The 26,495-nt window shown below is 37.5% G+C and overlaps 1 protein-coding gene across 1 annotated transcript; it reads right to left on the bottom strand.

The window, feature by feature from the left end:
• Positions 1 to 20: 20 nt before the first annotated feature.
• LOC139937324 (atrial natriuretic peptide receptor 1-like) lies at positions 21 to 26,325 on the bottom strand. Its single transcript, XM_071932427.1, has 22 exons — positions 25,710 to 26,325; positions 20,770 to 20,915; positions 19,157 to 19,315; positions 18,254 to 18,389; positions 15,560 to 15,654; positions 14,506 to 14,647; positions 14,085 to 14,169; positions 11,877 to 11,997; positions 10,939 to 11,001; positions 9,979 to 10,056; positions 7,876 to 7,989; positions 7,173 to 7,244; positions 6,418 to 6,583; positions 5,926 to 6,081; positions 5,350 to 5,518; positions 4,779 to 4,925; positions 4,486 to 4,609; positions 3,987 to 4,055; positions 2,862 to 3,036; positions 2,411 to 2,509; positions 1,260 to 1,351; positions 21 to 102 (listed from the first exon to the last, which is right to left on the bottom strand). Exons 1-22 carry the CDS (start codon positions 26,323 to 26,325, stop codon positions 49 to 51), a joined length of 3,078 nt encoding a protein of 1,025 aa, XP_071788528.1. The 3' UTR covers positions 21 to 48.
• Between the last annotated feature and the right edge of the window lie 170 nt (positions 26,326 to 26,495).

Raw genomic sequence — 26,495 nt, forward strand, 5'->3', positions numbered from 1 at the left:
TAAGGTTTACAATATTGACCGTAGATTGTTCCTCTTGACCTGCATGAACTAAGGTTGAGATTGTTGTCCGATCAGCCAGAATGTCCTCTGTTTACCTTTACCCTGCAGTGTTAACGAAATAAGATTTGGATTATGAAATTTAGTTTGATCAGAAAAAAAACCAATGTTTGAATTGTCATCACTTGTCATCAACGCACTTGAAGAAAAGGCTGCCACAAATATAGGCTTGCGGGGGCTGCATTTAAGTTAACTGACTATTTAGAAACAAATTGTTTCGGGCGACTTTAGCTTGAGCGTAAAAATAATTATGTTCAATATCACATTGAATAAGAACAGTTATGCAATATGGAATAAATTTCAGTAATCCAAACAGAGTTATTCAAGATTTTAGTTCTAATTTTTTTATTTAAAAAAGAAAAAGAAAAAAAAAATGTTTCGTGATTCAAGACAATTGTCATGACTTTGTGAAAATCCACTCAACGCAACAACAGGGCTAAATTTCATAATTCCTTTGAGCGGAACAAATTACTTAGAGGAACACGTTGCCTTGGATCGGACGAGTTGGTCTATAAAAAGCGTTTGAAACCGTTTGTTATGAAATGCATATGTTTAGAACGATGTTGTAAAAGTAGAATATAATGATCCACACAAGTATCACTCAAAATTGCACGGTTTTCCTTTTACTTCGCGAATTACACGGTCGGCCATTTATTTGAGCCAAAAATTTGACTCCAATAAATTACCGACTATGTTAGTCGACGAGGTAAAGAGAAAACTACGCAATTTCGAGACACATTTGTGTAGATAACCAATTCTACTTTTACAACATCTTTCTAACCATATACGAACGGTTTCAAACGCTTTTTATAGACCAACTCGTCCGATCCAAGGCAACGTGTTCCTTTAAAGCCATTGGACACTTTCGGTAAATAGTGTTGTCCAATGCCCACACTTCGTGTACCACAACTTATATATACAATAACAAACCTGTGAAAATTGAGGCTCAATCGGTCATCGGAGTCGGGAGAAAATAACGGGAAAACCCACCCTTGTTTCCCCACGTTTCGCTGTGTCATGACATGTGTTTAAAACAAATCCGCAATTCTCGCTATCGAGAACTGATATTGTTTTAATGTTTTCTCCATTAAATCAAACCCTGGTCTGGCATTATCATTCATTCAGCTCATAACAAATTGTCAAATGAATAGATGTATCAATACATCATTTAGTAAACAACTTGTATAAGTTGATTTGTGTACCTTCATTTCAATTTCTCCTCGATCCTTAATGATAAAGTCGTCAAACTCTTGCAGGATATGTCGGGTCGTATCGCTGATGTGTATCTTGAGTGCTTAAGAATGAAAACACGTCAAAGTGGAGAGTGGGTGTTATAAATGGTGTTGGACTGAGTAGATCGTATCTAAGCAGGCCCGGACATCACTTCATCGACAAGTGTCAAATTAAAGATCAAGTAGTGGTTTGCTAACAATTAAAACTAGATATAGGCCTGTGATACACAACAACAGTGAAGTGGTATTTTGTAAAGCTGAGCTTTTCAGAGAACCAGACTCAAGCTCTTTTTCTATGATGAGCAGAGTGCGAGTTTAAAGACACTGGACTCTATTGGTAATTGCCAAAGACTATAGTCTTCTCACTTGCTGCATCTCACCATATGCACGAAATAACAAACCTGTGAAAATTTAAGCTCAATCGGTCTTCGAAGTTGCGAGATAATAATGAAAGAAAAAACACCCTGTCACATGAAGCTGGGTGTGCTTAATTTTCTGATTTCGGGACCTCAAATTCTAAATCTAACGTCACGAAATCAAATTCCTGGAAAATTACTTCTTTCTCGAAAACTGTGTTACTACAGAGGGAGCCGTTCCCAAAATGTTTGATACCATCAACCTCTCCCCCATTACTAGTAAACAAGTAAGGTTTTATGTTAATATACATTTTGAGTAATACCCAATTGTGTCCACTGTCTTTAAGGTCATTGTTTTCCTCAGAATATCAAGCTACACTAATTTAGTTCACAGTGATGCATCGTTGGTTTTCATTACCATATTAATATATAATAGTACATAAATGGGTAGACGGCTTTAGCTTTCGATTCAAAAACATACATTATGCAGGAGGTATAAACAAAAACACACAAAAACATGTCCATTTATGGCAAAAAAGAAGCAAAGGATAAAGGGAAGGTATTCAGAAAAGACGGGAAATTAAAGTCAATCAAAAATTACAAATCAGAACCATGATTACATGATTAATGATATGATTACATATTATTAGAAAGAAAGAAAGCACAAAACCATCGCTTCTGTGCACGTTATCTAAGCAATTGAAATGCCCATTTTGACTCAAATGCTTGTATCATTAAAGGCATTATATCCCACAAGAGTTTTACCTTCTCCGTTTGATTCCATTCTGGACGCGGTGTTGACTGTATCACCAAACAGACAGTATCTGGGCATCTTAAGACCAACCACTCCAGACACACATGGACCTATGACGAGGCAGAATAAATGCAATTTAGCATGACTTTACACACAGTACTTACAACACTTGATTGTGGTATGTAAACGATGAGGCATAATCATATAGATAAAACTAGCGTTTAAGAATGCATGGAACTTCTAAAAGTCAAGCTAGGTGAGGTCATTGTGGATTGTATCATGCCAGCGAAGGGAAACACAACGTGGATATGTTACATAGCTTGTCCAGGAAGAGGTACCTCAATTACCGATTGGAAACAAAACAAATTATTACACAATATTATAAACAAACGTGTAACACCCCTGCTTCTATGATAATTATGCGTGACAATAATTAATGCATACAAGATAAAAAACAATTACCAGAGTGTACTCCAGCCCGTAGTTGAAGCTTCCACTCCGGTCTGTGTCTCACTTTGAATGTTCCCACTGCCCCAAGCAATGACAGCGCCATGTTGGCGATTTCTCGCGCATGGGCAGAGCCGTTGCGGATTGGCAGGCCCGACACCACCATGTAGGCGTCTCCAATCGTCTCAACCTTCAATAGAAAAATCAATTTGAAAGGCAGTGTACACTATTGGTAATCGTATCTCAACATGATGCATAAAATAACAAACCTGTGTAAATTTGAGCTCAATCGGTCATCGAACTTGCAAGAAAATAATGAAAGAAAAGAAAACACCCTTGTCACACGAAGTTGTGTGCGTTTAATAGATGGTTGCTTTCGGGACCTCAAGTTCTAAATCTGAGGTATCGAAACCAAATTCATGGAAAGTTACATCTTTCTCGAAAACTATGGCACTTCAGAGGGAGCCGTTTCTCACGATGTATCATACCATCAACCTCTCCCCATTACTCGTCACCAAGAAAGGTTTTATTCTAAACTATTTTGAATAATTACAAATAGTGTCCACTGCCATTAATTAATTTAATTTCTTTGTTGTTGTTATGTATTGGTTGTTGTTTTGAATGATCAATAGCAAGGACATTTTTTTTTTAAAATGGGACACAATGCAACATCGATAACAATATACTACACATGTTACTTACAGATTTGAAACATTCAAATGAGAAGATATTTGAACATAAGTAAACTGTTTTCATGTAACACACAAAATGATATCAAATAATAATTATAATAATTAACCATTCTTATATAGCGCAACACAATTCATTCTGGTTTGTACCCATATACCCAGATTTGTAATAGCACTGTCTCAGTACTTTCCCGAGTCATGTAAAAAGAAAATCACAGGCATATTACTCGGGTGGGATTCGAACTCACGACCTTTGGAATTCTAGAGCAGTGTCATACAAACTAGACCACTGAGATTGCCCGGTGGATAGAGGCAGGTTCGAATTCTATGTTTTAGCAGCGGGTACTGCAAACAATTTAACCTCTATTAAAACATAAGTATTGCACATTTTGCAAGTTCCAAACTGTTCACCCCATTCAAGACAATAGTATATCATTGGTGCAAGACTTACCTTGTATACGTCGAAGTTGCCAATAATCCCATCGAAACAGGTATACAGATCGTTTAACAGAGCAACAACCTTCAGAGAGATGGTATTTTGAAAATAAAATCAATGGATCAAAATCGAGATAACAAATTGTCATTGACACACAATAAAAACAGTTGCTGACTGTACACTTTTGTATGAGTAAACTGCATTGGGTATCTTCTCTGGGTGTGTTCGTAAAGCTTCCCTGGATCGACCCCGCAGTGATCCCCTGATAAGAGGTAATGGAACGATCACACTCACCCTCTCGTGGTGACGGCAGGCACCTCAGGTCACCCCCAAGTGACCCACTCCACAAGCAGGGCACTGGGGGCTGACCCAGGTGAGCCCCGTCAAAGCTATTCGAACGTACCGGGCAGACCGGGGTCGACCCATGGAAGCTAAACGAACGCACCCAAATAGTAACTCGTGATTACTTCCAATACTGCTAACGGAGATACCAACGAACAATGATTTGACCCACCTGCAAAGGGGTACTGCCCGATGAAAGCTCAGTGAATCCCACGATGTCACTGAAGAAAATCGTCACATTGTCATAAGACTCTGGGTTTACCGTGGATCCCATTTTAAGCTGATCGGCCACCGACCTATAAATCATAATATTTCTAAATCAGTGAGTCTTATCTCTAATTATTCTAGTCAGCTTAAACTGTATTTTGTTCACCAGTTCTGTTTACCAAAGTTTGTTGATAGGCATAAATGAATTAAGCAAGTGTTATGTTACCAAATAATCACGAGCTTATAGATTGATCTTACTTCGGCAAGACTTCGTAGAGGAGCGTCTCAGCTCTCTTCTTCTCTTCCAAGAAGGCAGAGGTTCTCTCCTCTACAAGACCTTCCAAGTTACTGGCGTATGACTCCATACGAGATAGCAGGTTGTCCATGATACCTCCCGATACATTCCTACGAAAGGAAGTCAAGAGAAATAACTTTGAATGCCTGTAGAACAACAAATCCAAACTGTACATTTTTGGAACTGTACTAAACAGCGATGGAAAACACATATGAAAGTCAAAACTGTGCGGTTTTTGTGTTTTCCATAATATGGAGCCACTAAAGGGACTCTATGGTGAGGAAAACAAAACGGACATTATGTTGCAGATGCTTTAGTTTTTGCCCTAGAAGTAAGTTGATTAATTAGCTTGAATAACACAAAAGTTCACTAAAAATATGTTATTTTGTCATACTAATCATTTGTATGAACATGCACGCAACGATTTGGTTTCGAACACAAAACTAATGAGCGTAACAAATAAGACTCATACAAATTCTTCGCACGGGGATTTTGGTATCATCAATGTCCAGTTAGGTAAAAAAAAAAACATACTTGCAAATTTTCTTCATGTCGGCCATGAGTTCGTTCACTGTTGGTCTTTCCTCTGGTGTTTCATGCCAACATCTTGCCATAATAGCGTGTATTTCTGGACTACAGGCTTCGGTTGGGACGTGGGGACGGAATGGTTGAGTTGAATGAGACTGAATTTTCTCTAAAACAACTGTAAGAAAACCACGAGCCACTCTAATGTAATTAATATCTTCTATTAAGGTTTGGGTTCTCACATATCACTTTAATATTATCGGATATGTGGTAACCCGCTCCTTCAGTGTTTTTTAATACAGACAATACATTGTCTTTGTCAAAAATTAAAAAAAGGCAGTATAGTTTTCCATTTGCGATAAGGTATAGTTAACAAGGGCATTGGGCCATGGTATAGGCAGTTACTGGCGTACATTTTTGTGATTGGACCTTTATTAGCAGCGTATATTTATTTGTATTGTAAATGAGGTGCATCATCATCTGTATGTATTTGCAAAACTCCAGTGTAATGTTATCGGTGCTACATTTATTTCAATCAATCCAAACATGAAATAATTGAAAAAATAATTAATGATCATGGTTGACCTTTGACATTATCAGTGTCCCTGCACTCGTTCTCGAATGGCGGACCTCTCATTACCACCTCCTGCATTATGATGCCAACAGAGTAAATGTCGCCCTCTCTCGTCGGCTTATTCTTGGTTGGAGCACGAAGAAGTTCTGGCGCATTCCACAACAGTTCTAAGAAGTAACACAAAAACAGTAGTGTGTTGTTAAAAGGGTTAAAGTTTTACGCGGCTTGACAAAATGAGCGTGCATAATTTCAAAAGAGGGCGCCCTGTATAAACAATTTGAAACAATACATTGGAATTGGCGAGAACGTTAACCGTTGACTGTGTGCCTTTTACAACATTTTGTTTTCACTGTACGGAAAAGTTTTGGGTAACAGTAGGCCTATACGTCTAACACCTTAAATTGTTTACCCTCGCCCCCTACCCAATTAATGATTGAAATATAGGGCGAGCAAAGGACAGAATTTGCGTTTTATACTTTTTAGACTTCCCTGGTCATGCGTACTTTTCAAGTATGTCTGATCGCTATCATTGTCGGATGAGATATCCCTGTGGTCAAGGAGACCAAAGTCCGTCAGTTTGACCACGAAGCGGCTGTCCACCACGCAGTTAGAAGACCGCATCCTGCCGTGCACACCAAGCTCTCGACGGTGGTGAAGAAAACCCAAACCCTACGAAGAAGACAACAAAGTTATCACAAAATAGATGAGTAGAATGCCATCTTGCATTTACAAATTTTGGCGCATTCGTAGTAGCCAAAATTCGTTTTCTTTTAAAATACTTTCATATCTTGGTAAATTGAGGACACTTTTTACATTTAATTAAAAGTTTCATAAGGCAATGCACATTATGCGTGGTAGTGAATTATAACATGTCCAATCTTGGCCTTTGTTTACAATGTTATGTTCCGTTGTCCCAGGGAATTCAGCTTGTCCGCCGGAGATTCGGTCCCCCCAATGGGAAAGTTATAATGGCTGAGGAGGAGAATTCAAAAGAGGGCGCTATCAGAAGAAGTTTGTACACAGTTGGCCATATGGGAGGGGGGGGGGGGGGCATCAAATCTCCGAATTACTATGTAGCCTACTTGCGTTTCTCAAAATACTTTTCTTTTTAGTTCGGCTGTTTTGCCAAGGGAATGGCCAACCGGAAGCTCTCATGTTTTGTGTGTTATTTCAAAACTTCTATGTTGTAAATCTTGAACTCATAAAAGTTAATACACAGATTGTGAATCTTTTAATGAGGTATCGACAGTATGATTACCTTGATGACATCAATCAGAAGAGAACTCTTGAAGTCCCATTCCAGCTTCAGAGCGTCGTTCTCAAGAATATCCTGAATTGAAAAGAAAAATATATAGTCTTTGTGATGATCCTGAACGCAAAGGAAATCAAACAGTGGTTGAAGTATGACGTAATACGCTGTTTTTGAAAATACTAATCTACAGTTATAATGGCCTATTAAATACAGCTCATGCGGGTATTTCCGGTAAATACCCGAATAATTTTTTTGAAATTCGCATCCTTAGCAGCGTCAACATAGATCGATTTTTACCTAGTCTAGGTTCACAGATCTTCGCATTGATCTTTTTTAACAACAAATTTAGTCACTACTATCTCATCGCTGGTAGTTCGCACTTAATTTATCAATTCAAACAACAGAGGACGTCACTATCCTTGTTGCGATTTCCAGGACATTCGTCAACCGAAATGATGTAAGAAGAACAACGCGCCCTCCGTCAAAAATCGCGTTACGTTACGTTGCGTTCCGTTACGCAACTATACGAGTATGACATCGTAACGTATATCTGAAAAGGTAGCTGCAAAAACGGCTACGACTGCTAAGTATATTTCTATGGAAGTATCTTCAACGCATGATGACGCAAAAATCTTAACTTAACCGTAACTTTTACTGCTCATTCGGTCACAGCCTAAGTTTTAACCGGCTAGAAAACCACTGTACATACCTGAAGACTTCCCTTGGTGCAGTACTCTGTAATTATTAAATGCTTGCCATCGTCCGGTCCATCTGTGCATGCACCTACAAAACGAACGATGTTTGGATGCTCCAGGTGTCTTAACTGAAAAAAAAAACCGGGTTGTTATTTTTGCTTAACATTTAACGTATTCAAGTCACACACGTTGTTTACCTAAAAGTACTCCTCGCCAATAATATGGGTATCTTCATAAGGTTGCTCAAGGCCCAGGTATTTCGACTAGACTTTAACTAGTTTGTGATGTGGTATTTTCTCGCAGTGTATTGTTATTATTCCATTTCTGTTCATTCTTAAATAACTGCTAAAATCTGTAATGTTAACTATTGTAATGTGCATTGTAATGTGCATTTATAATGTGTATTTATGAAACTTGCACGGACTAAATGAATAAATTTGTATTATTGACATAGACTTTCTTTTCTGGTCCTATGTGGCCACGTCTTTGGATGTGTGTCAAACAAAAATGTTCTGCATGATGAAGTTTTGGCCTTTCTGCGATATGGTGGACACTATTTTAGAGGTGAACTATTGGATTTGGGTGTATACAAACAGATTTACCCAAACATTATGTGATCCTCATTATATCAAAACGGTTTATGCAGGTATGATCATGCTTGACTTGCCGTGTGGGCTTAACTCATTGGTTTGACTGTTGCCCAATAAAACCAAAACTACTTCAAACATACCCTAATGCTTTAAATAATCCAAGACATCATTTGGGCATGTACAGAAAGTCACTTGTATTGTGTTTATTCCTTTGATAAAGACTTTCTCAGGGTCGAAATGATTGTGTCAAATCGGCTTATCATCGGCACAAACCAAAGCCTTTAGATGAAACCATTGTAGCCTGCAATTAGAGGGAAACTGTTTTTCATGCGAACGAGCGCATTGAAGGAGCATGATATAATGTTCTAACCATGGAAAAAAACTCTGATGGGGTCGGGATGTGAGGCAAAAAATGTGTTTTTCTTTCGTTACTATATTAAATATCGTTACAATATTCCGTTACTAAACTGGTTTCAGCTGTAGTGGTTCACTTCGTCTGTTGAAAAAAAATAAGGCCGAATCCGAATTGGCGGCTACGGCTACGGCTATGGCCACGACTGTTGCTAAGGGTGTTGCTAAGGATGTCCTATACCTCAACGCACGATGACGCGGAAATCTAGCCGTAGCCGTAGCCGTAGCCGCCAATTCGGATACGGCCTAATACTCTCACGGTCACAACATAACGGCAGCACTTTGCCGCAGCATGATTTAAAAAAAACAAACCTCTATTTTATTGTGTACGAACACGAGTCCCATACGTACATATTAACTCGAAGTTGTGAGATAATGATGAAAGAAAAAAACACCATTGTCACGAGTAGTTGTGAGCTTGCAGATTCCTGATTTCGATTCCTCAAAATTTAATTCTAAGGTCTCGAAAACATAATTCTCGAAAACTACGTTACTGCAGAGGGAGCCGTTTCTCTCAATGCATTATACTATCAACAGCTCCCCATTGCTTGTTACCAAGTAAGGTTTTATGCTCATAATTTTAAGGTTAACTGTCTATAAGGTTAACTGTGAGGTATACTCATGAGGTTGCTGAGTTTCTCTTTGCATACCATCATCATGCGAGGTAGCAATACCCTTCACCTTCCAGTAATCAATGGCCTTCATCCATGCTTCGCAATCAGCAACTTGTCTAACCGTGTGCATACAACACGATTCCACTCCTCTAACCATCTTCGGTTTGACAATATCTGGTTTGTTTCTGACCAGACTACTTTGCATCTGTTGAGAGCTTACGCTTATCTTAACAGCAGTGGACACTATTGGTAATTGTCAAAGACTAGCATTCACAGTTGGTTAATCTAAACATATGCTTAAAACAACAAACCTGTGGAAATTTGAGCTCAATCGGCCATCGAAGTTGCGAGATATTAATGGAAGAAAAAACACCCTTGTCACACGAAGTTGTGTGCGATTAGATGGTTGATTTCGAGACCTCAAGTTCTTAATCTGACGTCTCGAAATCGAGTTCATGGGGCGGGGGCGGGGGTGGTCTGAAGGACAGACTGAAATACTTACATTTCGGAGCTCTACCAAGACACCCCTTGTCAGTTCAAGCTTGCCGTTTCCTATTGGCTTAAGAGCAACCAGTCGACCCTTTATGAAACATAGAATTTTAATCATTTATCCAGTACAGAGGTTAAATAAAGCAATTATACAGGAGCTTTATATCGGTCGTATGGAAAGCTACATGTTTAGTTCATAGAAAGATACAAATAAAACCGTTGATGATAAGACCCAACCAGCCGTTCAAGTAAATCCACAAAGTGTAAAGAAAATGAGCGTTTGGCGAGGCGGGTATCAAACCACGTTCTCGTAATTTCAGACACTGCGACGGTCGTAGGTTTGAAACTCGCATGTGTAATATGCCTGTGATTTGTTTACACAGAGCTTGGATAAGTACTGAGTATACAGGTTTTACACACATCAGTATATGTATGGGTTTAACCAAAATACTGTTTCTGTGAGTTGTATTAAATTGAGCGGAAGCGAGTCATCTAGCCACTTGATAAGCTCACCCCCAACAAAGTCGCAACCTGACCAACTCGTCCCGGGACATTCAAAGTCGCCCAGACAAAGTCGCCCCCTCATAATGTCGCAACCTGACAATGTCGCCCCCTGGCAAATTCGTCCCCTGACAAAGTCTCCCTCTAGCACAGACGCCCCATACAAAGTCGCCTCAGATGTTATTAGCGACATAGCACGGAGAAACGTTCACTTAAAGGATATCAAGTGAGTTTGGATTCCGTTGTCAAAATTTGTATGGATAATAATATCATTATTATGTTCAAATGAATATAGATTTAAATTTAAATAATTAAAATAACTTACAATCATTTACTTAAGCGAGGTGCTAATAAAGAAAATGACATTTCCATTTTTGTAAAGTGATGTAAATACAAATAAAATATCGGTGGACATTTCTAATTGGATTGTGCATGTTGTGTCTGATGTCTTTATAAACAAAATTGTACTTACCTCGTAGTGAGCAATTTTTGTGAAGATCTGGCGCTCGTTATTCTCATTAGTTAGTGAACCAGTCTGTAATTAAGATAATTATTGGGGTATGTATTTTTGCGTGATTTATTTATATAGAACGTCTTTCCCTATCAGTTCACATGATTAAAAGGAAGTTAATCGGGGAAAACAAACAATACATTTTGGTATCCTGGTAAAAATGTAATATGTACAACTTTTCAGTGGTTGACATTTTTTTACAAACATTGCTATACGAGTTGTTAAAAACCTTCAAAAGTACATGCTTTAGCTGATATAATTTTTTATTTATTTACTTATTTTTTTTTTTGGAGGGAGTGGTATTGTGGACACTTTAGGACTGCACTGTTGATTTGGGTGTATATAATACCCAAACCTAGTGTCTCATAGATTGTGTCAACCATATCTCAAAATGGATTATTTGAGGTTGCCCAGAAATCCAGATTCTCTCGAAAGCTCGCACTCTCTCTCGAGGTCAATTTCTCGTCGTTTTAAATCTCAGCAAAGCAACAGTGTATGGTTGAACAGAAACAGAAAGTCTTGTTTCACGCTCAAACACCCTAATACGAGGAACCAAATTAGATACACTGTGGCACATATACCACGAAACATAATGCAAAAAGGATAGAGGCCTCGCTACAGCCTTGGCGGATTGAAACTTTGATCCCAGCCACCAAAGTACCATCAGTGTTAAAAAAAAAAAAACACATTGTGTTTCACAGCAAGACTGCAAGAGCACCACTCACCCACAAGAACAATTATTTCACCTCTGCACTATGTGAAAGTTGCAGCTGTAGTTTGGTCAAGTAAAATCATTCAATATATTCAGTGTACAAGGAAATCAACCGCGACTTTGGGTAGATTTATTGCTGAAAATGCTGAAAATTTTAATGAAAAAATGTGTTATCTATGCAACTAACCATGGACATGGATAAAGACCGCATGGATGAGGCAATGGATTTGGAAACGGCTTTAGAGACTAAATCGTCGTAGCGAATCTTCCAAGACATCTTCATTAATTCTGCGTTCTGCTTCTGTTTTCTGAAAATGAAGCGGAAGGTGGAACATAACATGTCTGAACATATTGAAAAGGGTTTCGTGAAATATCCCAATGAGGGTCTTTTTCTGGTGGTATACGATTTTGTTTAACACAAACTTTAAATATTTAAACAATAATTTTAAAGGGTTCAAATTTAAAAGTATTTCAATGCGTATGAATACCTAAGATTCTCTGGTGTTAAACTTATTGTTTATTCATGTAATTACTACGTAATTTGTTATTATTATTATTATTTTTTTTTGATCATTTTTTTTGTCATAGTACATGGCTTGACGTTTCGACCTAGAAGCTTTCTTGAAGGCTGACTCATTTACTCTTCCACTTCCTCCCTCTTTCTACCTTTTTTTTAATCGTGTTTCCGATCACTGTGGTATAACACGCCCATTCCCCCTCTCTCTCTCTACCTTGTTTTTTTTTTTTTTTCATTTACAGTGCTTTGCACTTCTTTGCACTTCTTTGCGCTTCTATACCGTGGTATACGATTTTGTTTAACACAAACTTTAAATATTTAAACAATAATTTTAAAGGGTTCAAATTTAAAAGTATTTCAATGCGTATGAATACCTAAGATTCTCTGGTGTTAAACTTATTGTTTATTCATGTAATTACTACGTAATTTGTTATTATTATTATTATTTTTTTTTTGATCATTTTTTTTGTCATAGTACATGGCTTGACGTTTCGACCTAGAAGCTTTCTTGAAGGCTGACTCATTTACTCTTCCACTTCCTCCCTCTTTCTACCTTTTTTTTAATCGTGTTTCCGATCACTGTGGTATAACACGCCCATTCCCCCTCTCTCTCTCTACCTTGTTTTTTTTTTTTTTCATTTACTGGCTTTGCACTTCTTTGCGCTTCCTTACCCTCTCCCTCCATTTCTTTATTTCCACTTGATTGCTTTGTGCTCTACTATATATAGTAGGCCAGCCAAAGTGTAAAAAAAGCTGGTATACAAAAAATGTACACTTTTCAAGATAATCACACTTTTACGTTTTGCTTTGCTATACGTTTGTGTACAAGGTCAACGTTTATTCGTGAATAACATACGTTTGGCATATCAACATTAACTTAAAAATACATTTTATGGATAGATCTATTACTTGGGGTCAAATATTGTGAAAATTTCAAAAATGCAAATTTTTTGCCTTATTTGAAATTTTGACCTTAAAATGAGTCGTTAAGACCCCACATGAAGGTGGTATTTGAATTATTTTTTTTTCTCAAAAACTGTTTTGGTATATTTGCCTTTCAAAAAAAGTTGTTTGAAACCAATATATGCACCAATGAGGATGGGGAGTGCAAAAACAATTGGTGTACTCAAAATGTACCCTTTTTAAGATAATCACACTTTTACACTTCGTTTTGCTATCCATTTGTGCACAAGGTCAAAGTTTATACGTTAATTACATAGATTGTAGTATCAACATAAAGTTAAAAATACATTTTATGGATAGAGCTATCAAATGTGAATACATTTGACACAAATTTTGAAAATATTGATTTTTGACCTTTTTTGACCTTTTTACCCCAAAATGTCCTTAAAACTCAAAATCCGGACCTTCTTCAGAGGCATAAAACAAGTACAAACAAATACATATCCATTTATAGAAAAAGAGAGGGGAAAAGAGATTAAGGAAAGGATCCAGAAAGAAGCGGGAAAATAACAGCCAATCAAAGCTTCTATTTCAGAGACAATATTGGTGGCTATGAACCAATAGGAGTGGCGAGGACAAAGAATGTTTAGAATGAAAGGATGGGTTACTGGACCATTAAAGTGGTAAATGTATTGTTCGACAACAATGCAGGGAGACATGGAAGGGTAGGATTAGAGAGCAAGTTGCATCATGATGCAACTAACAAGGGTCAATTAATAAGAAATAGCAAGATCAAAGGTATGATGATACATGATTATATTAATTATTGTCAAATTGTTTCATCTGTAGGGCAAACCAAAATGAATGCAAAAATACAGGACGAAAAAGTGACCCTCTAATTACAAACGGATTGAATACCTCAGTGCAGTGTGTGCAGAGATATCAAAATAGATGAGTCAGAAATCCACCTTTTACCTGTAAACTACCAAAGTTGCTGAGACACAGACAATCAGGGCGCACACCACCAGGATGGACGCGATGAGCAGTACGGTATTATCATCTGTGGTTTAAGGGAGGAAGGGTGAACAATGAACCCAATTAGTGTATAGATGTCACAAAGTTACTGCATTTTGCGGACTGGTTAGAACAACGTAACTGTTATTTCAAAAAATGGTGTTATTCAGTGAACCCCCATAAAATATTAACAAATTCGTGTTAAAATAACAATATATATATTTATAAAAAGTCAGTTTCCCTTGTGGTTTATTATTTTATATTTAAAAAAAAATATATATATAAAATATATAAAACAATAAAAATAAATAAATAAATTGAAGAAAAAACATATTGTTATCTGTTTGCTTATTATCATTTAATGTTTACTCAGCAGTGATACCTTTGGGTTTGCAGAACGGGTTTTCATTGTAGAAACCACACCGAGGAGTGTCTGGGGGAACTTCACCATCCGGGAATCCATGCCACTTAATTGGTTTGTAGAACTTGAGCTCGTTTGACAGTCCATAGAAGTTCAGTACAGGCTACAAGGAAAAGTATTCTCTGACTGGTGAATAGAACCCGGAACGACAACGGGGGAGAAGAAAAGACAACAACTACGGCAGTCAAAACGACAGTAATAGCGACAGCAACCCGCGACAGCGACAGTGACAACATACAGTAAACGCGACAGCGACAGTCACAGCGAAAGCAGCAGTGTCGGCGACAATAACAACGGCAGCAACAGCGATAGCAAAAACGACAGCAACAACAACGGTGACGGCGACGACGACGACGACAACGACAACCAGAACATTTCAAAACGGGTTGCGAAAAAACAAAATCTGAGTTCAAGACTGACAAATGTGATACACATACACAGCAATACATACATAGTATTGGGACTTATGGTACTTTACGTCTAGTTTTATGTATACATTTTTGTAGCATTACGAAGTATCAGATCATTACTGGATGTTAAATGCCAAATTCCTTTCATTTATTTAGACTGAAGCAAATGTTTTATGCATTATTTATAATAATCTGTTTTCCAATAGTTTTTAGGGGCACATAAACTCTTAGTGCAAGCTAAATATTATGGTCAACAGTAGTGGAACCCCCTAAAAAAAAAAAAAAATTATTGACTTAGGTCACCAAAAACAATCAGTTGTAGTTACGTGAACCGAGGTAATTTTCTGAATTCAATTATTACGTGCGACTCCTACAAAACCAGCCAATGCTCTTCGTCAATGATCACGGAGAAATGGCATGAGTCTACACCCCCCACCCCCGCCCCCTGTAGCCAATAAAGGAGTTTCAGCACGGTAGCCTTTCAGATCAAACTGACGTTGTATAATTACTTCAATCTAGATGTGATTTACACTATAGGCTGGAACTCTATTTGGCCTTCACGCCGGAGTTCTCTTATGTAAGTTTCAATCCAAAAACGTTCTTACCCCGAATACACCGTTGTCTGTGTCCGTCATATCCCATAGGGAGTACGTTGCGATTCTATCACCGCTAGATGTCATTACAATGTCACCAGCAATACCTATTGTACAATGTTGCAATGTGAATAAAAGCTGTGTACTTTTCAAAAACACAGTGGAAGATTGGTTTCAAAATGTAAATAATGAAAATATATTTAATCTGAAATCTGTAATAATGAGTAGCTGTCGATCCAAACCGGGCCTTTTTCAGAGGCATATCACTCTGAATAATTATATTTCACTTCCCAGTATCACAAAGGAAGATTGAAATCAGTTGTAAAAGAAAAACAAATGCAACCGGGTCTATGCATTTTTAATTCCATTCTTCTTTTCTGTTGTAGAAGGAAAGCGGGAGAACACAACGAGCAATGTCACAATTGATAACGAATCTAAGTATAAGTGCAACAAGCGATTCTCAAATGGTTCAGTCTGAATAATGGTGTGTACCTTCCAATATCACAAAAGAAGATTGATACAAAATGTAAAGAAAAAAAACAAAACAGACTGGCGTCCATGCACATCTTATGTATTTGTGTTTTTCTATTTTCGAACGAAGGCAGGAAAATACAAAGAGTAATGTCACAATTGATGAAGAATAAGTATAAATCCAACCATACTTAATTGAAAATAAGTTAAAGTATATCAGCATGCAGAAATGTCATCTGAAACGCCGAATAGAATAACTTCTATATCATCTAAATCTCACTAATTTTAATCTGCTTATATTGCCATTTGAAGGCATTTATTATAACCAAGGTTAAAAGTGAAGTTGTCTCTTTGTATAAGTTTTGGCACAGGCTAAAGTGCAATAAATTCAAATTGGTTGGAAAGTATTATATTGGGTCGTATGAATAAAAAGCAGTACTTACTTTTACTTGAAAATTTCAAGTATTTACTACCATCCATATGAATAAAAGGAAGTAAAAACTGTTACTTAAAAGTATTTACTAAAATGCTAAAAGTATCTATTTTTACCAAACCGTAAATTCTTTTAATTTTAGCACTTACTTACTGCCATATGAATAAAACGGAGAATATACTACAAAATGCAAGTAAATACTAGTGATTTTTTGGAGTGAGCTCCAGAGCTACCTTGGGCACAGAAGTAAAATGCTCGTCCAAAGAAATGACAGTGTTTATGAATGTTCCTCACAGGATAAATGTTTTAGTCCAAAGGAAAGACATCACTGAAATATTAAATAGACACATACACAGTGTTTCACAACAGAAACAATACACACAAACTCAAACTGCTTTTAATAAAACTTGTTTATATTCTGAGGATAAAATAAAACCGTTTGTAAAAAAAAAACGTTTTGTATCATTACAGTAAGCTTTTAAAAAAGATGTAAAGAATTTTTTCAACTCAGAAATGAATGCCTCGATCATAACATCAGAATAAGTAATTTTTTAAACAATTAAATGCATTTCAATAGAATGTTGTTCGTGTTATTATTAAAACTGTTAAGTTGAAGTTAAATAGCTATGCTCATATCCAGCTCTCTTCTTCTCTATACAGCGCTGTCATGCTCCACTCCAAGTTTCAAAAGCTTAACAAAAACGTTTTTATTCTGTGTGTCCAGATGAGCCGTCTTCATCAAAATGTTGTCAGAATAAAAACCTCATGGATGACTTAAAGATTTCTATGTTTCTGTTAAATCAAATGCTGATTTGGCTGTGTGTGTGAGTGCGTACGTAGACGTGAATGGGAGTTGTAATACAAAGGAAACCTTTTGTTAAGAGCCATTCAGCCATGGTATATCAGAAGTATTTACTCCCAAGCATTAATAAGTGAATACTTTGCAGTAAAAGAATAGGTTTATTCATACGGAATTTAGAAGATGCTTTTACTGAATGCTTCTACTTGGTAGTTTATGCTTTTACTTTTTGCTAGTACTTGTCAGGAAATACTACTTTTATTCATACGACCCAATGTGTTGTAGTTGGCTTGTACTATCAGAGTCCAGCATTCTCCAGAAGACGATCAGAGCATACTGATTGAAACGTCAAGTTGAAACCAACGGTTCTTTTCAGAACCACCCCAACTCATTTAGAGATAGTCATTACATGGTGTTACCGCAAACCCTTCTATATCGTATTTCCACCATGCAAAGTTGCAAATCCTACTTGTACTATCACGTTCATGAAGTATAATGCTGTTCACATCAGTGTTGTAGTCAAGACCGGTACACCGTAAACCAAGACCAGCATTTCCAAGAAAAGCCTTCGAACAATTGAATGGGTGGTTTGTTGGTAAATGCACTGGACCCATTTGGTAGTTGTTAAATACCAGTATTCTCTCTTGGTGTGTCTCAACATATCATGTATACAATAACAAACATGTGCAAATTTGGGCTCAATTTGTCAATATCAAATTTGCAAGAGAACATTGAAAGAAAAAAAACCCTGGTTGAATTACTTTGTGTGCTTTAAGATGCATAATAAAAGGCAACTTTATCAAAAACTTGTTACTTCGAAGGGAGCCGTTTCTCACAATGTTTCATAATTTCAAGTTATCAAGTAAACTTTTATACTCACAGTTATTTGGACTAATTGCAAAAAAGGTCCAGTGTCTTTAAATAATTACGAATCTTTAAATTGGCAACGTGGACGAGTCTTACGTCATACACAAAGTACCTTCCACGCCATTTTCCGGCTTACCTTGGAAAGTTCGGTTCCACATCTTTTGTCGTAGAGTTAGACCGTCACGAATGTCACCTCCCTCGTGTAATGTCTCGTTGATGGCAAGAGAGTACAGAATCAAGGCGTCGTGGTAACAGGTTGCGAAAAAGTTGGCCTGTATCAAAGTTAAAAATAATAATAATAAAAAAAAAAGTCTTTAAAAATATTTCCCCCGTTTAGGTAGAAACAGAGTGTTATTTTTATGTATGTATTGGTTTGTTCGTCTTAGTCGTTGAATATTGGCATTCATTATTCGGCTGGGATAAGTGCATCAGTAAATATTTGTCGATGTTAGGTCGTTTTACCGTTACTTTGTTGTGGTAATTCTTCTTTTGTTGTATCGTTATTTCCCCACACCTTTACTCACAACCAAAAAATAAAATAAAGCATTACCAACTGCCCAAGATGATTTTCTATTAAACGATTGGCACACCATCTGTAGCTCTTCCCATCCCACTATATCGAATATTAAACACATTTCGATGGGCAGTAAGCACAACATTCCGCGGTGCAGAGCCACGCAATTGGGCAATGGTGAGCTAAATGAGGGAACATCATGGGCACACGTGAAATTAAATTTGCACATTTCATGAGAACCGTTCATTAATATTACTCTATAACGGCGCTGCACTGTGGCGATCGCCTTGTGCGCTCAGTGTCTCAAATTTGTCTCGATTTTTTCCTCATTTTTGTAGAACATTTGTGGACTTATTGGTGAATGAGGCTGCGTTAATTCTGTGTTTTTAAAATGTAATGTTTTTGTTTTTCGATGAGTATCAAATTTGAATCTTTTCAGTGCACAATAATGGGAAACAATTTTCACTTTGTTCTTGTAATCTGTGATGTAATAAATAAATTGAATTGAATTGAATTGAGTCTAACCTCGCCGCCAGACTCTGAAGTCACGTTATAGTCTCTTGATGAGCGGTCCAGAATGTCTCTATGAAACGCATTGTACTCCGAGTCATCAGTCGGCTCAAACAGACGAATTGTCATCAGGGCTCGGTAGGCTGTCTTTAATATCTCATCGTCTTCATCGCCCTAAGAAGATGAGCAGGGTGGTTAAACAGTGCTTTGAATGTCAACACAATCTTAAGCAATGTACCAACATGTATAACCTTAAAGGCACTGGAAACTATTGGTAATTACTCAAACTTATTGTTAGCATAAAAATATATTTGATTTCGAGACCTCATGATTGATTTTGAGGTCCCTAAATTAAGCTTCTGAAAGCACATAACTTCGTGTGACAAGGGTGTTTTTTTTCCATTTTTATCTTGCAACTTCGACGACCAAGACTTCAAATTTTCAAAGTTTTGTTATTTTATGCTTATGTTGAGATACACCCAGTGGGAAGACTGGTCTTTTACAATTACCAAAGGTGTCCAGTGCCTTTAAACATGTTTGGGTGATTGTGTGTGTTTGAATCATACAAACAACTTGAGCAGGTGGTAAAAATGATATAAGCATGTTCAGCAGAAAACGTTTTAAAAGAGTTGGTACATGATTTGCGTTCAAACCCTCAACACTGTTTTTTTTTTTTTTTTTTTTTTTTTTCTTTTTTTTTTTTTTTTGGGGGGGGGGGTTGTTGTCCATGAACGATCTTTTATTTGAGATTTGGTAAAAATTAAGAGCATTTTATTTTTTTCTAGAGCCATTAACTTTAAAAATCAATTTATTGGTTGCATGGTTCTGTGATAAAATGTGCGCAATGTTGTTGCGAGAGTTTGTTTTTGTAGTCAAGTGCAATTCCGAGTTGCTGGTTTTGTACATGCATCGCGCTTGATCAAATTTGGAATAAATTTTCGGGTTAAATCAGCAAAACATTCAGCCATGCACCTTTGTATTGGAACTATTCAGGTATTAACGCATCTTTTGAAGCCTAACAGCGTAATGGAGGAGAACAAGATGTGTTCTGTCAAAGAAAAAAAAAATTCAAATAGTTTCATCTTGAGGTAGGACAGGTTACTCGTTGTAACTTTGGGACTAGCGTTTAGTTTTTAGTATCTCCTAAGACTAGTCCTAAGTTAGAACTACTCCTAACTCTTTGTGAAATCGACGACTGGACACATTTTTTGGGGGTCAAAGACCTGTATTCCCACTTGTGTATTCCAACAAATGCGTAAACAAGCAAATCTGTGAAAATGTTGACTCAATTGATCATCGAAGTTACAAGAGCATAATGAAAGAAAAAAACAACACCCCTGTTAATTGCACAACATTGTGTTACATCAGATACCTTATAAACTAATACAAGTCTTTAGGCCTAAAGTCTTTTAAAGTTTGCGGGAGAAATTGCCGGAAATTACCTTTCTCAAACACTACGTTACTTTAGAGAGAGCCGTTTCTCACAATGTTTATGCTATCAACAGCTTTACTTTACCAAGTAAGTTTTTGTGCTATAGCAGTTGAGAACCAATCGTGTCATAATGCCACACATAGATGGCTAGCTCAGTGACAGCCACTGTGAATGAAAGCACTGGTTTTATACTAACCTGTCGCCACGCATCGTTCCCAAAGTTCAGGGTGTTATTAAATGGTTGATAGCTGAAGAACACGTAATCCCCACCTACTTGTCCGAGGTTGTAGGCGCTCAGCATGATCTTGCGAACGAGGTGACCCTTGGCACTGATAACTATAACTGGCAATACAGAAACATTACAGAATTGGTAAGGAAAAAACAACAACAATCGTGTAAGATCACATATTATGTACTTTTATATAACTGACATACAGATCCTTGTTATTTGATTGGTGGAACTTACTTCACGTGACATTCACTATTACTCCCATCCGCACCGGCGGTTAAAAAGACCTATTCGCCCATGGGGAATAGCATTTCCCATTCAACAGTTAGGATCATCCTTGGTCCCAATGTTTTTTAGCAGTAAAGCGCCGCTGCTAAAGGAGCACCTGTGCAAAAGGTTGTGATCCGATTTGTGCATTGTTTTTACTTTTAAAATACATCAAATGACAAGGATCTATATGTCAGTTGTATACAACAAAATATTAAGTTGCTTTATCTCGTGGCATGGAAGAAATATTATCGCTCGGTAAAATTTGTACTGTTCCATTTCACGAGGCTTCGCCTCGTGAAATGGAACACTCCAAATTTTACCTTGCGATAATATTCCTCCCGTTCCACTCTGAACCACTCAATGTTGTAAAACAAACTTACACGGTCTAATGATGACAGTAGAAAACCTTCCTTGAAATATTCCTGTCTGAAATGCCTTAATTTGATGAGAAGCACATACAAACCAGATTCAAGTTTGGAGTACATCGATCAGTGAGCGTTTTTTTTTTTCTTTTTTTTTTTTTTTTTTAATTTAAATCGATGTCATGCCAATTAATGTGCTGTCTTTGTCCACTATTTTCTCAGACCCAGATGGTCGATCGATCTCAAGCTTCTACAGGTTTGTAAGTATATTTATATGGTGGACTACATCACGTGCTTACACCGCCAGCAACTGTTTTGTTAGAAGAAAAAAAACAAAAAAAAAACGACTCGGTAATTTTCTTTTAAAGTCACATGGAAATAGATTTTTTTTTCTTTCAAACATAAGAGTTTATGCTTACGAACAATAAAACGATTATTTAGTAATTGTTTGTCACGATTTATATGTTTAAAAAATATATAAAGTTGTTTGGGGGCTGACTCCGCCTACCCCTTTTGTGACGTCAATCGAGGCAGACTTTGCCTGCAATGCGTATAATAACACACGTGCAAAGTACATGTACGTCCAAGTCGTGAGTTGGTACATTTCAAAACGTGTTTTCTGCATTCAGCAGCAATACACCTGGTCGGCATTGCCGGAAAAAAACTTGGTCCGTACATGTACTTTGCAATTGTGTTTACTCTACGCATTTCAGGCAAAGTCTGCTTCGATTGACGTCACGAACAGCGCCCTCTCGGGTCGGGGTCTACTCTTAAATTTAAAAAAACATAAGAACTGATTTTTTAAAACCTTAGTTAACTGTTTATTCACATTCCACTCATCAAAACACATATATTAGTGACAAAAGCTTTATTTAAAAAAAAAATACCACTTCCAGGTGACTTTAAATACACAAAGATGGAAATATATTGGAGTCATCCTCAATCATGTGTTTACGTGACCTTGAGAATGATATTAGAATGTTGTGAGTTTTAAAATTGATACCGAAATAAAGACGTAACAAAATGGGATTTAAAACTGCATCTCGTTTTTTTTCTTTCACATTAACAATTTCCCAAATATTTATGTTGTAAAATAGTTAAGCCTGTTCTAAAATCGAAATGGAGGAAGACAGAGCTTAAAAAAAAGTTTGACCTGGCCACGCACACGTAAAACCAATTATCGTATTAACGAATACAATAAAAATGTCTTCGATGCCTTTGTTTGTATCTTTGAATGCTTTTGGCCTTGTCTCAAAACTAAAAAAAGACTACTGGTGGCTTGCTATAAAAGCATTTTCTATTCAGAGTTGCGAGTTAAAAGATATAGCAGAAGTGAATAAGCTGGATTGCACTCACTGCTTTCCGGCCAACGTGACCTAAGAATGAAGAAACAATTTGCAACGGCCTCAAGAAGTTTCGGGATCCTAATGGAGTCTTTCTTAAAGCATTTTTTTTTTTTTTAGAAAAGTCGAAACGTAAGGCCATGATTTTTTATTTTTAATTTGAAAGAAAAACCTATGTATATAATCCCTTGTTCCCGTATAAAAAAAACATAGGAATCGACTGTGAGCCGTTCCCTTTCTTAAATACCACAAGGTTTTAACAAAGTATGTTTTATAGTCTTTCCTCTCTCTCTGTTTTATAGTCTCGGTCGGTCATGTTTTTATTTTTATTTTATTTTATGTGAAAGCATCTTTCTGTAACCCCCTGAGTAAAATATCTTAATGAGAAAAAAAAAAAAAAAAAGCATTAAAAAGTGGGAGTAGTAAAGTGAAGTTTAATCGAATTGAGGTCATTTAAATATGATCTTGAGCATCTCCGGAGGCCCTTGTGTTACCCGTGGGTGCTGTTTCATTGTTTGATGTTGCATTTATGACTTGCTTTCAAGACGTAAAAGAGTTGTTTGAACACGGTTTGCCTTTTACGGCAAGAGAGGCTTAAATCACATGAGAACAGAAAGGGAGTTAAGAGGGGGTGGTTCAGAACGAGACGGGGATAAAACAAGGAAATGCAAATACAATGCAGAGTTACAAGTGATGACTTTCCCTGAGGCATGTGACTTTCCCAGAGGCATGTGACTTTCCCAGAGGCATGTGACTTTCCCAGAGGCATGTGACTTTCCCAGAGGCATGCATTGCCAAATGTCTTCGTGTTGCACGAACGATTTTTAACCATTCAGGGCCTACGGTATGTTTTGTAAAGGCCTAAACAGTTCCCATGTATAACATGTGCATAAACACACAATCTCAATGTGGAGACATATTGTTTTTGGTTTTTTTTTTTGTGTTTTACCTTCTACAACTTTTTTTATTTCTTTAATTTGCAGCCCCCCCCCCCCCGATAATTAAAATATGTATTAATATATTAGAGCCTGCGTGTATCTGGCCAGATCGCCTTTGAAATTGGGCCCATTGTCATCAAAGTTGCAAGAAGATAATGAACAAAAACAATAGTCTACCTACAAAGAACTGTGTGCTTGTAAATGCTGGAGAGAAGCATCTTGCCTGAACCTTTTTTTTAGATTCAAAGGTTTGGTTAAAGCCATACACTTTCGGCACAGAAAAAAAAAACAGTTCACAGATTTACAAATAATTTACAGGGTTTACAGAAGGTAATGGTGAAAGACTTCTCTTGAAATATTATCCCATGAAATGCTTTACTTTTCGAGAAAACATTGAAACAATTATCAATTCTCGTTGTCGAGAATTACACATTTTTTTATACACATGTCATGACACGACAAAACGTGCGGAAACAAGGGTGGGTTTTCCCGTTTTTTTTGCTCCCGACTCCGATGACCGATTGAGCCTAAACTTTCACAGGTTTGTTATTTTTTATATCAGTTGTGATACACGAAGTGTGGGCTTTTGGACAATACTGTTTACCGAAAGTGTCCAATGGCTTTAACAAATTACACTTTTTGTTCTCTTCTAAAACCACATAAACTCTAAATAGGGTAGTTTCTAACCTACTATCGGCAACTCTTTGCCAAGTTAGTTTGTAAAAATAACCAATTCTTATATAGCGCATTTCACAATAACCGTATCAATGCGCTTTACATTAGTGGCCTGGTCATAGGGCCAATAACATCATTTTTTTAATGTTTCTAAGCTCCCTTGGGAGAATACAACCTGGGCAACAGTTTATATCGCTCCAAAGGCTTTTTCTTTCACAATATTAACCTCTACCCTCGCAGGTACCCATTTATACCCCTGGGTGAAGAGAAGCAATTTTAGTAACGTATCTTGCTCAAGGACACAAGTGTCACGACGGGGATTCGAACCCACACTCCGGTGAATTAGCACCAGAACTTGTATTAGATGCTCTAAAACCACCCGGCCATTACACTCTTGTATGGTCATAATTTTTTGGAGCAACTACCAAAGTGTACCTTTAGTTTTTGGAACCGTTCAAATATTCAATAATATGTATAAGTAAAGATATCAAAAGAAAAAATAACTCATGAAAATTTTACTTCCAAAAGGAAATCACAGACGATTTCCACGCTATTAGAAGAATTGTATTTTTAGGAATATACAATCTAAGAAGCGGCAACATTTCTCATTTTTATTTTTAGTGGGATAACAAGTGATATGTTATTTTTCCATAACCCATAGCCCTATTAGGTTTTTACCGGTGTAGGTACCAGGACGGGCGAACGGAAGCAAACAAGTTGATCAATCAATTCTAGGTCCAGAGGTTTTACTGAAAAACTCTATGTTGTACACGAGTCAAAAAATATGGAAGGTGTAGGAAATGCCGGAGAACCAACTGCCCTGAACACAAAACTAGAAAGCTATCGAAGTGGTTACGTAACCCGTAAACGGTTTAGAGTACAGCTGGAGGAATTCGTGATCCCCTGACAGTACGTTAAATGCAACGCAGCACTAGTGCTTTGAAATAGGAATGTTTCTCAAAAAGCATTATACTATTAATTGTCTCTTAATGTAAAAGCGTCCGAGTGGTGTCAGTTTCGCTCTTTTGGGAGTGAAAACCTAAGTGTCAATCTTCTTGAGTGAAATTGGAACGAACTTCACTCTAAATCGAGTTGAAAGTACCCGACTTTCACTCTATACAGAGTTGTCCGCCATAATGGCTCTATGCAAGAGAGGTATGGCGTAAAATAAAAAGAGTGGTTTTCACTATGTTACATTAAGAGTATACAAGCTGTTCTAGTTCTCACCACTTGAGTTTGTTTGCCATAAAACAATTAATTACCAAACGAATACAGACACTTTATGAGATACAAACAAAGTATGAGGTTGTTGTACTTACTCCGGCTGATTAGAGATGCTTCCTCTAAAGTAGCATCGAAATCTTCCACCTCATCGATGTAAATAACGTACGATCTAACCCCAAGCTCACGCATACCGTCTTCCACTGCTGCGGTCGGTAGGGAGTGGTATCCGGACGAAACCCCAAGTAATACAAACGAGTTCCAACCGTAAAGAAGGAACAGCCTACCAAGGAAATCCGCCATCGTGCTGGGTTTGAAGACCAGCTGCGTTAGCGTCGGATACCTCCCCTTGTCGTCCAACTCGTGGCTGCTCCCACTCGGCGAGAGAATTGGTATATTCAGTGCAGCTGCCAAGTCCCCAACGCTCTCCATATCGCTACTGCAAGCGGGACCGAGGAGAGCTGCAATCTCGTCATCGAAGTAGAAATGAGCGGCCACTCCCAGGCTAAATTCAACCAGCCTGGAGCAGCCCGTGGGCGAGAACTGCAGCTCGATGGAGAAGTTTGCGTAGTCCCCGCTCTGGAAACGGCTTGAGATGGTCTCTTGAGCAACCTCAAGTGCCGGGTAAAGACGCGCTTGACCGAGAATATGTGTCCTTTTGTTGGACAGGAGCACACCAACTCGTATTCTCGTTGATGTAATTACAGAGGACATCAGGCAAGCCAAAAACAGACTTTGGAAAATTTGTTTCATATTTTACTATTTTTGCTAGTGGTCACAGATCGAGAGGAGCGTGACTGAAATGTTTGAACAACCAACTATACGTTTTATACTATACATCACGTTACAGTTGATGCCCTGATTGTTGACGAGCGCCCTCATTT

Source organism: Asterias amurensis, chromosome 5 (genome assembly GCF_032118995.1).
Source record: "Asterias amurensis chromosome 5, ASM3211899v1".
In the NCBI taxonomy this organism is placed as follows: Eukaryota; Metazoa; Echinodermata; class Asteroidea; order Forcipulatida; family Asteriidae; genus Asterias; species Asterias amurensis.